This window comes from Vulpes vulpes, chromosome 2, assembly GCF_048418805.1.
Source record: "Vulpes vulpes isolate BD-2025 chromosome 2, VulVul3, whole genome shotgun sequence".
Classification (NCBI taxonomy): domain Eukaryota; kingdom Metazoa; phylum Chordata; class Mammalia; order Carnivora; family Canidae; genus Vulpes; species Vulpes vulpes.
Window position 1 is genome coordinate 126,343 of NC_132781.1, and position 15,335 is coordinate 141,677.

At 56.9% G+C, this 15,335-nt stretch overlaps 1 protein-coding gene across 6 annotated transcripts in view; it reads left to right on the top strand.

Annotated features, from left to right (window-relative positions):
• Positions 1 to 15,335, top strand: part of B3GNTL1 (UDP-GlcNAc:betaGal beta-1,3-N-acetylglucosaminyltransferase like 1) — a 49,704-nt gene that overhangs the window by 16,959 nt on the left and 17,410 nt on the right. For 2 of the 6 annotated variants that reach the window (XM_072745300.1, XM_072745301.1), the window contains exon 5: positions 13,114 to 13,179. In XM_072745300.1, coding sequence (XP_072601401.1) covers positions 13,114 to 13,179 — 66 coding nt within the window. Of the gene's footprint in view, positions 1 to 13,113; positions 13,180 to 13,921; positions 14,457 to 14,664; positions 14,793 to 15,335 lie in introns of those variants that run through there. The other 4 variants (XM_072745305.1, XM_072745315.1, XM_072745302.1 and 1 more) reach the window with 4 other exon arrangements.

The following is a 15,335-nucleotide window of genomic DNA, read 5'->3' on the forward strand; positions in this document are numbered from 1 at the left end:
GCTGTGCCACCGGGGCTGCCCTAGATCATTTTGTTTTTAAAAACAGAGGTAAAGCTTACATATGGTGAAATGCAAGATTTCAGTGTGAAAATTACACACAAAGTGAACAACCTGGTGAGTTTTGACAACTGTGTACACCCGTGCGCTTAACCCCCCGGTCAAGATACGGAGCGTTTCCACACTCGGGACTCCGCTGCGCTTCTAGACAGTGTTCTCCGGTCTGGAGTCCACACAGGCGAAGTCATACAGGTGCCCTCTTGTGTGCAGCTTCTCACTCAGCGGTTCTCCGTGGTATTTTGCGTGTCAGTGGCTTATTCTTTTTTATTATCATCGTGCGAACGAATACGCGCGATCTGTTTTTACACTGTATTGTCTGTTGACACGTGGGCGGTTTCCTGTCTGGGTTACTTTAGTGAAAGTGCCACGAACATTCCCTGTAAGACCTTTTGTGGGTGTGTGTTTCCATTTCTCTTGGAAAAGAGCAAAGCGTGGAGTTGAGTGGTCGTCGGTAAAGGCTTGCTCGCCTGGGGAGAACCTCAGACACGGGCGGCTGTGTCCGGGTGGGGCCCGCGGCTGCTCCGCTTTCCGCCAGCCGGTCCTGTTGGTCTTAACCGTTCAGCAGATGTGAAGTGTGTGTCGTTGCAGCTCCGATTTCCGTTTCTCTGGCGCCTGCGGTGCTGGGCACCTTTTCAAAGGTTAACGGCCGTTCATTTCTTCTGTGAGATGTCTGTTCGGCTCGTCTGCCTGTTTTTTGGGGGGTTGTTTGTGTTGTTGTTACTGAGTTACGAGAGTTCTGTGTCTCGGGTGCACGTCCGTTGTCAGATACTGTGAATACTTTCTCCCACCTGTGACTTGCCTTCATACTTAATGGTGTGTTTCAGTGAACAGAAGTTCTGAATTTTGTTGAACTCCAGTGTATTTTTGTCTTTTTATAGTTGACTTTTTTTCCCCGAGAAATCTCCACTTGCCCCAAACGAGAAGCTGTTCTCATATTTTCTTCCAGTGGTTTAGGGTTTTTCCTTTCATATTCAGGCCGCCATCCATCTTGTGTGGACTCTGGCTGAGGCAGGGCTCAGTGGCCTGGGTCTGTGTGGCTCAGTCCCGGCGCCGTGTTGAGGACCCGTCTTGTCTCCGTTGAGGCGCCGCGACGCCCCTGGTGAGAGTCAGTTGGCAGGTCCGTGGGGGTCCGTCCGAGGCCCCAGTCCATCCAGTTTCTCTGTGGTCTGTGCTGGTTTTGCCAGCTGTGTGGCCCCGGGCCCGCAGGCATCGCGTGTGACCGAGCGTCTCCCCTGGGCCCCTGCTGGCTCCAGCTCTGCTCTGGTGCATGATGCTGCTTCCCTACACCCTGTGCTATGTGGCGTCACAGGAGCAAGAGCTCCTCTTGGGTGGGATCCTGGCCCAGGGGTGTGCGGCCATCGGAGGGAGGGACACTATGCCGCCCGTGGCTGCAGCCCCGGAGCCGGCCGTGGCCTCCAGAGCCTCCCCACCCTTGGCGCCGACGGCCTCCTCCTTTGTGCCGATGCCTCTTGGTGTGTCGACCTGTGCTTGCCAATTGTGAATTGTGAACCAGCTCACCGTTTGGCCCATTTTTCTTCTTCAAACTTAGAGAAGAGTTGCAAGGACGCGACAGGCCCCACACGCTTCCCGGGAGTGGACTTGAGGGTCTGGAGAGCGAGGCCAAGAGCAGGGTGTGGGGTTGCTGAGGCCGTGGGTGGTGCAGACGCTACACGGCCCTGTGTACGGCTGTGGCCTGTGGCCAGAGCTAGTTAAACGCACCTGTAGCTGCAGGTAAGGAAGGTTTGGGTTTTTGTCTCTGTGTCACATGCCTGCTGGTTTTGACTTGTGACCTGTGGGTGGAGCGTGGGGTCTTCTGGAATCGCTGCGACTCTAGGACACAGCCGAGCAAAGGCCCGGGTTCAGGTCTGCAGCAGGCGGGGCCGCTGGGAGCACGGCTGTGGTGGCTTCCCTGCTTGAGCATCAGCTAGAAACTGGGGGCACAGGCGGGGGGTAGGGGGGCAGCTCAGGGGCAGTCCAGGTTGGGGGGCAGCCGGGGGGAGCCCACCCAGCTTCCTGTGGGCCTGCACCCCGATGAGCTGCAGCCGCTGGCAGCCAGAGGGCCTCAAGCCTGCGCTGGGCCCTGCTCCCGCGTCCTCAGCAGCCTGTCCTGGTAAATAAACACCCGGTCTGTTAAAATAAACAACGGACAGAAAACCCCAAGTTTTGTTTAGAGATCTTGTCGCAGACGTTCTGGACCCTGTGTGTCGACGCCCCTGCGGCACCGCGCCGGGGAGCCCGCAGGGACCCGGGTCACGCCTGCTGTGCTGTCTGGGGGGGCCCTGGGGGGGGTCCACGCTGGGGGGCTGCCCTGGGGGGTGAGGGGCGGGGCTGCACTGGGGGCGGGGCGGGGTTGGGGGCGCCCCCCCCTGCTCTGCAGACACCCCGCGGGGCCTCTGGGCTCCGCCTCTCCCGGGAGTAAACCAGGGACCGCGTTCAGCCAGGAGGGAGGGAGGCCCCGGGAGCTCAGCGGCGGCCGCTCCCTACGAGGCCAAGCAGGTCTCCCAGGTCCAGGGAGGCGGAGGTGGGCCGCCCCGAATCGGCGGGGGGCCGGGAGGAGGGGCAGGGCCTGTGTCCCCGGAGGCGCTGGGCCGCCCCGGACGCCGCTGACCTTGGTTTCTGGAGGGTGAAGGCCCAGGGGGCGCCGAGCCTTCGGGGGGTGACGTGCGTGCGGTGGCCTCGGGCCCGGCCGGGATGAGGGCTGGTCCCCGAGCCCGCGGCCCCCGCCGCCGCTGCAGATACGCCCCCGGGCCCCAGGCCAGCTGCACCCCGCCCTCCCGTGACCCCCGGGGACCCCGCGGGCACCTGCTCCCCACCTCCTCCCCCCTGTGACCCCGCGGGCCCCTGCTCCCCACCTCCTCCCCCCTGTGACCCCGCGGGCCCCTGCTCCCCACCCCCTCCCCCCTGTGACCCCCCGGGGACCCCGGGCCCGGGGCGCTCTCTTCTCTGCGGTGGAGGTTTCCCTTCCAGAGGAGCCGGGAGCCGGGCGGGCCCGTCCGCGGGGCGTGTTCCGTGGGGCCCACGGTGGGCCCGGAGGTGGCTGCGCTGGGCTGTAACTGCGGCCCCGGGAACTCGGTGGCCCGGGCCCTGCCGCCACCCCGACCCGGTGGTGTTCTTTTTTTTTTTTTTTTTTTTTTTTTTTTAAATTTTTTATTTATTTATGATAGTTACACAGAGAGAGAGAGAGGCAGAGACACAGGCGGAGGGAGAAGCAGGCTCCATGCACCGGGAGCCTGATGTGGGATTCGATCCCGGGTCTCCAGGATCGCGCCCTGGGCCAAAGGCAGGCGCCAAACCGCTGCGCCACCCAGGGATCCCAGACCCGGTGGTGTTCTTAGGCGGCAACACGGGCTGGAGTCAGGTTAGACTCTGGCCGGACTCTCGGCTTTCCTGGAGGCACATTAAGGATCCACCTGCGGGATATCAGCGTTCCCATAATGGGGCCTCGGGTGCTGGGCCGCAGGCCAGGTGGAGAAGCCGGCGCGGGTGCCACTGGCCAGCGGCCTTGCTTCTGGTCGGCTGCAGGGGCAGGGCTGCAGGGACGGGGCTGCAGGGAAGGGGCCGCAGGGACAGAGCTGCAGGGAAGGGGCCGCAGGGATGGGGCCGCAGGGAAGGGACCGCAGGGAAGGGGCCGCAGGCACAGAGCTGCAGGGAAGGGGCCGCAGGGAAGGGGCCGCAGGGACGGGGCCGCAGGGAAGGGGCCGCAGGGAAGGGGCCGCAGGGATGGGGCCGCAGGGACGGGGCTGAGCGGTGGCACCGGCCCGCGCCTTCGCCTCCGCAGGGGCTTGGGAGCTGCTGTCCACAAGGACGAGCCACTTTCCGGGCCTGGCGCCTGAGAGCTCGGTTGTCCTGGGGTCCCATGGAGAGCTGAGCCCGCGGCCTGCCTGGGTCCTGCCCCCTGCGGGCTGGGGTCGTGTTTCCCTGGGGACTAACGACCCCAAGTGTTTCCTTGGGCCCTCGCTGCTCATGTGCGGGTCTTCCCGTGTGAAATGTCTTTCAAGTCTTTCAGCTTTTTCATTTTTAAAGATTTTATTTATTCACGAGAGACACAGAGCAACGCAGAGACACGGGCAGCGGGAGAAGCAGGCTCCGTGTGGGGACCCCGATGCAGGACTCGATCCCGGGTCTCCAGGATCAGGCCCCGGGCTGAAGGCGGCACTAAACCGCTGAGCCACCCGGGGATCCCCAGGTCTTTTTTATTTAAATTCTAGGTAGTTGACATACAGTTCAATATTGGTTTCGGAGTAGAATTCAGTGGTTTATCACTTATGTAAAACCCCCAGTGCTCATCAGCAAGCGCCTCTAAGGCCGTCACCCTCCATCCCACCTGCCCCTCACGTCCCCCCCTTGGCCGTCAGTTTGTTCGTTACAGTTAGGAGTGTCTCATGACTTGTCTCCCTCTCTCTCTCTTTTCCCCCCTCCGGTTTGTTCATCTGTTTTGCTTCTTAAATTCCACACGTGAGTGAGATCATGTGATCATTGTCTTCCTCTGACTGACTGAGGTCCCTTAGCCCAATACGCTCTAGCTCCATGCACGTCATCGCAAGTGGCAAGAGTTTATGCTGGCTGCTGGCTGCGTAGTACTCCCCCGCGTGTAGACCACACCTTTATCCGTTCGTCAGCTGGTGGACCTTTGGTCTCCTTCCCTAGTTTGGCTCCTGTCGACACTGCTGCTGTAAACCCTGGGGTGCATGTGCCCCTTCAAATGTGTATTTTTGTGTCTTTTGAGTAAATACCTGGTAGTGCAGTCGCTGGATTTTAGGGTAGTTCTATGTTTAGCGTCTTGAGGCTCCCCCATACTGTTCTGCACAGCGGCTGCGCCGGCTCACATCCTACCTATAGACAAGAGGCTTCCCCTTTCTCCATAGCCTCGCCGATACCTGTTATTTCCCGAGTTGTTGATTTTAGATATTGTGACAGGTGAGAGGTGATATCAGAGTTTTGATTTGTATTTCCCCGGTGAGGAGTGATGTGGAGCAGCTCTTCATGTATCTGTTGGCACCTGAATGTCTTCTTTGGAAAAATGTCTACTCATGTCTTCTGCCCATTTCTTAACTGGATTATGTGTTGTTTTTTTTTTAAGATTTTATTTGTTTATTCATGAGAGACACAGAGAGAGAGAGAGACACAGGCAGAGGGAGGAGCAGGCTCCATGCAGGGAGCCCAACATGGGATTCGATCTCGGGTCTCCAGGATCAGGCCCCGGGCTGCAGGCGGCGCTAAACCGCTGCGCCACCGGGGCTGCCCTTTACTGGATTATTTGGCTTTTGGGTGTTGAGTTGAACAGATTGTGGATCCTAACCCTTTTCAGATTTGTCATTTGCAAACACCTTCTCCCATTCTGTAGCTGCCTTTTAATCTTGTTGGTCGTGTCCTTCGCTGTGCAGCTTTTCATCTGGGTGAGGTCCTAGTAGTTCATTTTTGCTGTTGTTCCCCTTGCCCCTGGCCCCGCGTCGCGTGAGCCGCTGCTGTGGCTGACATCACGGAAGTGGCTGCCCGAGTTCTCTAGGATTTGGCGGATTCCTGTGTCACGTTCAGATCTTTCATCCATTTTCAGTTTATCTTTGTGTTTGGTGTAAGAGAGTGGCCCAGTTTCATTCTCCCGCGTGGGGCTGCCCAGTTTCCCCAGCACCATTTGTTGAAGAGACTTTCTTCCAGGGGTTAGTCTTTGCTGCTTTGTCGGGGACTAGCTGCCACACAGGTGAGGGCCCATTTCTGGGTTCTGGGTTCTGGGTTCTGGGTTCTGTTCCGTTGATCTGTGTGTCTGTTTCTGTGCCGGGGTCACCGTCTTGATGATCCCAGCTTTGTAGTTTGGCCTGAAGTCTAGAATCAGGATGTCTCCAGCTTTGCTTTTTTTTTTTTTTTTTTTTTTTCCAGGATTTGGGGTCTTTTGTGGTTTCATACAAATTTTAGGAGTTTTTGTTCTAGCTCTAGCTGGTGTTATTTTGATAGGGATTGCATTCAATGTGTAGATTGCTTTGGGTAATATGGACATTTTGATAATGTTTTCTCTTCTAATCCATAAGCATGGAATATTTTTCCATTTCTTCATGTCCCCTTCGATTTCTTTCATAAGTCTGACATCGTTTTTAGAGTAAAGATCTTTTACCTCTTTGGTTAGGTTTGTTCTTAGGTATCTTATGGCTTTTGGTGCAGTTTGCAAATGGGATCAAGTCTTTGTCTCTTGCTTTGTTATTGGTGTATAGAAATGCAACGGATTTCTGTTTGTTGATTTTTATATCCTGCATGTATTAGTTCTGGCAAATTTTTAGTAGATTCTTTTGGGTTTTCTTTTTTTTTCTTTTTTTTTATTTTATTTTTTTATTTATTTATGATAGTCACACAGAGAGAGAGATAGAGAGAGGCAGAGACACAGGCAGGGGGAGAAGCAGGCTCCATGCACCGGGAGCCCGATGTGGGATTCGATCCCGGGTCTCCAGGATCGCGCCCTGGGCCAAAGGCAGGCGCCAAACCGCTGCGCCACCCAGGGATCCCTCTTTTGGGTTTTCTACATAGAGTATCACGTCATCTATAAATAGTGAAAGTTTGACTTCTTCCTTGCTGATTTGGTTGCCTTTTATTTCTTTCTGTTGTCGGATTGCTGAGGCTAGGACTTCTAGTACCACGTTAAATAGTAACAGTGACAGTGGGGACATCCCTGTCGTGTTCCTGACCATAGGAGAAAAGCCCTGTTTTTCCCCATTGAGGATGATAATTAGCTGTGGGTCTTTCCTATGTAGCTTTTATGATGCCGAGCTGTGTTGCCTCTGTCCCTAATTCTTGAGGGTTTTTATCAAGAATGGAGGCCGTGTTTTGTCAAATGCTTTTTTCTGTGTCTGTTGAGAGGATCATATGGTTCTTATCCTTTCTTTTTTAATGTCGTGCATCACATCGATTTGCAGATGTTGTACCGCCCCGGTAGCCCAGGAATAAATCCCACTTGGTCATAGTGGATAATTCTTTTAATGTACTGTTGAATTTGATTTGCTAGGATCTTATTGAGAATTTCTGCATCCATGTTCATCAAGGATATTGGTGCGTAAGTCTTCTTAGTGGAATCTTTGTCTGGTTTTGGTACCGGGGCAATGCTGGCCTCATAGAAAGAGTTTGGGTGTTTTCTTTCCATTTCTATTTGGAACAGTTTGAGAAGAGCAGGTATTAAATGTCTAGCAGAATTCCACTGGGAAGCCATCTGGTCTGGATTTTTGTTTGTTGGGAGATTTTTTTTTTTTTTTTTTTTATTGTTTCAGTTTCTTTGCTGGTTATGAGTCTGTTCGAATTCTCTATTTCTTACTATTTCGGTTTAGGTCGTTTATATGTTTCTAGGGATGCACCCGTTTCTCCCAGCTTGCCCATTTTGCCGGGATATGCTTGCTTATAATATTCTCTTATAATTTCATTTCTGCAACGTTGATTGTGATCTCTCCTCTTTCGTTCATGATTTCATTTATTCGAGGCCTTTCTCTTTTCTTTTTTGCTGAGTCTGGCCTGGGGTTTATCAATTTCGTTAATTCTTTCAAAGAACCAGCCCTTAGTTTCGATGATCTGTTCTCCAGTTCTATTTTATTTCAATATCGTTTGAGCTCTGATCATTATTATTTCCCTTCTTCTGCTGGCCTTAGGCTTTATTTGCTGCTTATTTTCTAGCTCGTTTAGGTACAAAGTTAGGTTGTGTGTTTGAGATTGTCCTTGCTTCTTGAGAGGGGCTTGTATTGCTGTATGTTTCCTCTTAGGGCTGCCTTGGCTGCATCCCAGAGGTTTTGAAACTTCAAGCTTTCATTTTTCTTTGTTTCCATGTACTTTTTAATTTCTTCTTTTATTTCATGGTTGACCCATTCATTCTTTTGTAGGATGTTCTTTAACCTCCATGTCTTTGTGGTCTTCCCAAATTTTTTCTTGTGGTTGACTTCAAGTTTCATAGTATTGTGGTCTGAAAAATCTGCCTGGTACGATCTCCGTCTTTTTGTACTTATCGAGGGCTGATGTGTGACCCAGTATGTGGTCTCCTCTGGAGAATGGTCCATGTGCACTCGAGAAGGATATGTATTCTGCTGCTTTAGGATAAAATGTTAAAAAATATGTGTTAAGTCCCTCTGGTCCAGTGAGTCAGTCAAAGTCATTGTTTCCTTGTTGATCTGCTTAGATGATCGGTCCACTGATGTGAGTTGGGTGTTAAATCTCCTACTCTTACTGTGTAGGGGCATAAATATTCACAATTGTTAGATCTTCTTGATGGATAGGCCCCTTGATGTGAGATAATGTCATCTTTCATCTCTTGTTATAATCTGTGGTTTAAAATCTAGTTTGTCTGATAAAAGGATGGCTACCCCCGCTTTCTTTTGATGTCCATTAGCAGGATAGAGGGTTCTCCATGCCCTCACTTTGAATATGAAGGTATCTTTAGGTCTAAAATGAGTCTCTTGTGGGCGACATATAGATTTGTCTTGGTGTTTTTCAGCTCAGGCCTTGAGCTCAGGGTCATGAGTTCAGGCCCTGCACTGGGCTGCGCACTGGGCATGGAGCCTACATTTAAAAAAGGATGTCAAGACATTTGTTAGTTTTCAAAGAATTTCCAGTGAGGCTTTTGACTGGAATCATGTTGAATCCACAGATCAGTTACAGGAAGGCTGACTTTTTTATGGTATTCAGTTTTCCTAACAGTGAACATGGGTCCATTCGTTTCTTTCTTTTTTTTTTTTTTTTAAATGCAGGCATTTTTTTTTCCACTTTTTTTTTTTTTAAATTTTTATTTATTTATGATAGTCACACAGAGAGAGAGAGAGGCAGAGACACAAGCAGAGGGAGAAGCAGGCTCCATGCACCGGGAGCCTGACGTGGGATTCGATCCCGGGTCTCCAGGATCGCGCCCCGGGCCAAAGGCAGGCGCCAAACCGCTGCGCCACCCAGGGATCCCCATTCGTTTCTTTATCTCGGTAGCCACGCATGGTTTTCATACTAGGGGGCTTGCAATCCTTCGGTAAATTAATACCTTGGCATTTGGTTTCCAAAAGGCATCTTTTTTATCAGCTTTACTAAGATATAATTCACATAAAATCCACCCATTTAAAAAAAAATCCGCCTACTTAAGGTGTACAACTCAGTGGTTTTTAGTACGTTCACACTGTTGTGCAGTTACCACCACTGTCTAATTCGGGGACGTTGCCATCGCCACAGGGTGATGAGCTCTCATTCCTGACCCCGCAGCTCCCAGCCAGGCCCACGGGCCCCCTTTCCGTCTCTGGGGCTTGTTCGTTCTGGACCCTCCTGTGAGTGGCACCGACGTGGTTTGGTCTCTGTGACTGACCAGTGTCCTTTCCTTTCCCGTCACGTTGCAGCCTGTGGCAGAGCTTAGTTTCTTCCTGTTGTGGCGACACGGTCCACTGTGTGCATGGACCACATTTTGTGTATCCATTTACCGTTTGATGAGCTCTTGGGTGGTTTCTGCCTTTGGCTGTTATGCAGAAGGCAGCCACGAACATCCCTGTGCACGTTCCTGTGTGGACAGACGTGTTCAGTGCTCGTGGGTGTCGACCCAGGAGTGGCATTGCCGGGCCACAGGGTTACGCTGTGTTTAGCATCTGCGGGAATTGCCAGACCGTTTCCCAAAGTAGCTGAACCACTTTATATTCTCACCAATGATACAGGAGAATAATCTGATGTGTTTTGATGTGATGGTGACGTCATGTAAACAATTTTGTAGGTTTAAAGAAATTAATTTTATTATTTTTTAGATATTTTACTTATTCATGAGAGACACAGAGAGAGAGAGGCAGAGACACAGGCAGAGGGAGAAGCAGGCTCCATGCAGGGAGCCCGACGTGGGACCCGATCCCGGGACTCCAGGATCACACCCTGGGCCGAAGGCAGGCGCCAAACCACTGAGCCCCGCAGGGATTCCCTGTCATCGTAGTTTTGATTTGTATTTCCCTGACCCCAGTGATGTCACGCACTTTTTCATGTGTCTGTTGGCCATCGGGATGTCTCTGTAGAAGAATGTCTTATTCACGTCTTCTGGTCCGGCGCCCGGCCCGTGTGCGGCGTGGTGTCGCCCCGTAGCTTCCGCTCGGCGTCCTTGTCTAGCGTGGGTACCGGCGGGTGCTGGCCGCCGCCCTCTCCGGAGACTGTGAAGGCAACAGCATACCATTTCTCCTTTTTCTTTAAGATTTTATTTTTAATGATCTCTACACCCAAGGTGGGGCTCGAGCTCACCAACCTGAGATCAAGAGTCGCACGTGCCACCAACTGAGTCTGCCAGGCTCTTTTCTTCTTTAAACGTTGGCAGCGCTCGCTCCTCGTGCCATCTGAACTTGGGCTTTCTTGTGGAGAGAGAGTTTTGGTTACTAATTAAATATATGTAATTTTATACTTTCATGGGTCTATTGAGACTTTGTTTCTTCAATTACAGAAACCCACGTCTTTTTAGGGATTGCGTCACCCCAAGTGTCTGGTTGGCGGCGTGCAGTTCATGTGGGCTCCCTGGGAGCCCCCCACCTTCCCCGGGAGCCGCCCACCTTCCCCGGGAGCCCCCCCACTTCCCTGCTGTTTTCCTTTTCATTCCGGCCTTTACTTGCTTGTGTCTTCTCTGTCAAGCTCAGGAGTCAACAGATGACAGCTCACGGGCCAAACCCACAGGCAGCTTTTTTTTTTATGGTCTCTGAGCTAAAAATGGTCTTTTTTTTTTTTTAGGTGTTGTAAAAACAAAATAAAAGAATAAAACACAAGAATATTGGCAGAAAGCACATGTGGCCACAAAGACGGAAATATTTAGCGTCTGGCCCTTTGTGCAAGTTCGCTGGTCTCCAGTGTAGCTCAAGGTTGAGTTTCCTGTGGTTTTCGAAGCACCGATCATTGTCTCCCCTGATTTGCTCTGGAGTTTTCCTTCTTTCTCTTTCTGCTCAAATCTTTATTATTTTCTTGTTTACCTTTGTTATTTTTTAAGTATTTTTTTTTTTAATTTATTGATTCAGAGAGAGAGAGAGACTGAGAGGCAGAGCACAGGCAGAGGGAGAAGTGGGCTCCGTGCAGGGAGCCTGACGCAGGATTCGATCCCAGGTCTCCAGGATCAGACCCCAGCTGCAGGCGGCGCTAAACCGCTGAGCCACCGGGGCTGCCCTTCTGTTTACCTTTGGTTTAGTTTGTTCTTTTTCGTTGTTTCCTGAGAAACCCGTGGTTGGCGGCATAGGTGCGGCTGCGTCCATGCGGCTCCGAGTCTGCCCTGACTGCGCCTTCTCCCCGCCACCGTCCAGCCCCGTCACTCGTGTCCGCCTGAGGCTGGTGGATGTGCATGTCCCCCCGCGGGTGGTGCACGCGAGTGGGAGCAGGAGCGCCCGGCTCTCGCCACTGCCCCTTCCGCCCGTGCCGGGCCCCCTCCTGTTGCTGTGTCCTGGGCACTCCCGTCCCGGGGTCGCCTGTCGCCCGGGCCTGCCACCCCCCAGCCTGCGTCTGAGGCTCGGCCTGCTTGTGTTACTAACGTGCGGCCTGACTTCGGGCCAGAGATCGAGTTTATTGCCACCTGTCGCCGTACTTGGCTGCGCGCCGGGCTGGGGCCTGAGTGTTTGCTCTGCGGGCGCCTCCGGGGGCTCGGCTGCTGCGGGTGCGGGTGTGGGCGCAGGTGCGGGTGCAGGTGCGGGTGCAGGTGCAGGTGCGGGTCGGGCGTGGGTGCCAGCGTGGGTGCAGGCGCGGGCTCGCGCTGTGGGCCTCCGACGCCGCGGCGGTCCTGCCTCAGGAGGTGGTGGGCGCTCGCCCTGGAATGTTCCGGGAGCTCGGGGTTCTGGGCAGCTTTGCTGTCGGCCTTGATGTTCCCTCGGTTAACCTGTGCTCAGGCCGACCCGGAGCCAACTGCTGCGGGATCGTGGGGAAGCGCACCCCGTTCCTTCGGCTGCACGACAGGGGCGGCGGCATTGGCTCCGTGTGTCCAGGGGCAGAAGGTCCCGATGAGCATCCAAGGACGAACGCGTGACGTCTGTGAATGGCGTCATCGACAACGGCCTGGAGTAGACACGTCGTCGTCCCACACGTCTTCCCGGGGCCAAGTGCACGGGCCTGAGCCGGCCCCGCTCCTGCACGACGCGCACGGTGCCCCTTCCCACGCCGCGGGGCCGGCGCTCAGTGGGGAGGTCGGGGACGGGGTCGGGCACCCGGGGCGTAGGCCGCGCGGGGTCCGGGCCGGTGCAGCCGCGGGGAGACCAGCTGTCCTTGCTGGAAACGCCGCGTGGCCGGGTGCTGGCAGCTTCCGCTCCCCACGTGGAGCCCGGCGCAGACGGCTGGAGGAGGTCGGCACCCGCGTGGACGTCTCCGTGAGGCCCCGGACACAGGAGCCACACTCCCCTTCCAGGGAGATTGGCCCCGTGTCCCCGCCCCGCTGCCTTGCCCTTCCCGTTCTGCAGGGGGACCGGGCTGACCTGGGGTGTGACATCCGTGCCCCCCGCTCTGCCGCGGCCCCCAGCTCCCGTGTCCCCCTCAGGGCCCCAGGCTGGCCGACCAGGCTCTGAGCTCAGGGCCCCAGAAGCCCCGCGCTTGACGTCAGCTCCCGTTCCCACACCTTCGTCCCCTCCCGTGCGTTTCCCCCCTGCCCGTGGGGGGGCTCCCCGCAGTCCGCGGCCCCGTCCGGCTGACCTTGCTCCACCTCAGGAATGTGGTTTCTGGCTCCCCTGGTGTTGGCATCGCGTGTGCTGCTGAGACAGTCCGGGCGCCGCAGGTGGGTCGCACTGGTGACCGGCGCCGACCGTGAGGCGCAGGCGGCGTCCTGGCGTCCGTGGACGTCAGCTGGGTCCCCCGGGATGCGGCTGCCGTGAGCGTTTCCGGCGTCTCCGGACGACCTGCACCCGAACCTTTGCCCCAACGGGTGAAAGTGCCGCGTCTCGGGACGCGTGTCCTCGGCCGAGCGCCCTGCCGGAGCCGATGGCAGAGCACGAGCCCTCGTGGGGACGGCCACCGTCTCCCCGCCCACCAACGGCTCCTGTCGCGTCTCTGCCCACTTCACTGTCGGGTTTTCTGTCTTTTTCTTTCTCATTTGTGGGATTTGCTCTTTATGAGTTTAAATTGTGTCCTTTGCTGCAGGACGACGTGATGATGCCCCAGAGGGTGAGGCTGCAACTGGACGCTGCTACCCGGCACCCGACAAGTGTGAGTCCCGCGCCCGTCCCCACCCCGTCCCCACCCCGTCCCCACATGGTCCCCACGTTCCCCAGGCTGCCCCCAGCGTGTCCCAGGCCGGGGCAGGCTCGGCAGGTGACCCCGGCCCTCGGGAGAGCTGCTCCGGGGAGGCCGACGTGCGCGGGGCATGATTTGCAGGGAGCGCGTGGGACCCTGCGGACGGGCTCGGCGCCGCTCCTGGAGCCGGGGTGGGCCCGCAGCACCGACTTCCCGCTGCGTCCTCGGCGGCGGCCGCCCACACGCGCCCCGGCTCTGCCCTTGGGCCCCGAAGGCCCAGGGTCCTGAACCGCAACCACTTGGGCCGCTGAACGTTACACGTTTTCACGGAAGCGTGTCCTTGAAATAAAATAAGTCCGATCAGATCGGGCCCTCAGCTGCGTCTTGAGAAGCGACTACTCTGCTCCTTGGTCTGGAAGCTTCCGGAAGGGGGCTGCGTGGGAGGCTCGCAACGGCCCCTCGGCCCAGGTCGTGTCCTGGGGGCCTAGTGTCGGGGCTGAGGGCAGCGGCCACTGGAGCCCCCCCCCCCCGACGGCAGGCAGCCCAGCCCCAGCGTCCCCGCGAGTGTCCCCACGAGCGCCCCCATCGGCCCGGACTCGGGGGACCGGTTCACACGGCAGTGCCCTTCCCGCCGCATCACCCAAGACGCTCCGCGTGAGCCAGGCCGAGCGACGCGGGAAGGCAGCCCGTGGCCAGGAGCTGCGGCCCCACGGGTGGACCCAGAGGCAGAGGGTGCGGGTCGTCCCGCGAGGAGGGTGTGCAGCCCTGGGCCTGCCCGCCCCCCGCCTGCGGGTGTCGTCTGTGCTGTGTCCTTGCTGGGGAGAGAAGAAAGGAAAGTGTGTCTGGGGGGACTTGGGTTTACGTCTGAAAGGAGGACGGAGAGACTGGGCTTCCAGAAGCTTCCTTCCCTGGGCCCGGCAGCTGCAACGGCAGCATCGCAGACAGCACCCCGCCGGCCCCAGGGTGGCCCCGCCAGCTGTCCTTGCTCGGGACCCGGGACCCCGAGCAGCTGCGTGCCCGCGGCGGCCGGGCCCGAGGTGCTGCACCTTGCGGCGGGCGGTGAAGCGCGTGGCCCCGGGTCGTCAGCGCGGAGACACAGGGCTCAGGTGTGTGCTGGATGGTCCTCTGCGCGCAGGTGCGCCGGCCGCCAAGTCGAGGGGCATAAGGAAGTTGGGAAAACACCGACTGTCGTCGTGGCTTAATCGTAATGAAAACAACGTCGGCTCACACTTTTCTATATGAAGTCGCAGGTGAGAGTTTGTCTTGCGGGCCCCGAGATTACGTCCCCTGGGGCTCCGTCCCCGCGCTCCGGGGCCCTGGCTCACGCGGTGTCCCCACCCCGTCCCCGCACACACCGCCTGGCTCCTGCGTCCGTCTCGCTGGCCCAGAGCAAAGGCAGCAGGTTGCCGCGTGGGCCGGGCTCGTGTCCCCGTGAGGCCTGACTTACAGACGTCTTAGCTTGCAGCTGGCGCTGGCTGCGTCCGCTGCCGATTGTTTGGAAAGAAGGAGATGATGCTGGACGCACGCTTGTCCGCGGCCGTTTACAGGGAGGCCGCGTGATCTGGAGCGAAGGCCGCGGTGACACGGTGACGCTTCCACAAGCCCCCCCGTTGCCAGCCGACCGCAGAAGTCCCGGGTGTCTCGTGCCGGGGCTCTGGGACGGGCGCGGGGTGGGACCCTGGGGGGCTCTTGGTGGGTGTGCAGCGGGGCGCGGGAGGGCAGGGGCTGCCCCGCAGGACCAGCGGGAGCACCTTGCAGCACGTGTGCCTCCCATGACGGGTCCCCCACCGTGGCCCTGGCAGCACCGTGGGGGAGGGTTCGGTGGTGACCTGGCCGTGCCCTGTGAGCACCCTTCCTGGGGGGCACCGAGTCCCCGTGGGAAGGTGGGTGCACCTGGCAGGTGCCGCCTCTTCCAGGAGGGGGCCGAGGGGGCCTGGCGTCTCCGTCTGCACACACAGCCCGTGCTCAGTGCACCCACGTCCCACCCAGGCGTAACCGCCGCCGTGGGACCCTCTGCCCACAGTAACCCAGGGCGAGGGCTTGCGGCAGGGCCAACCCGCCTGGTCCTGGGTGCGTGTGCCCCGGGCGGCCGCTGTTGGGGAAGAGCACGCGTCCCTCGGTGCCCCCGC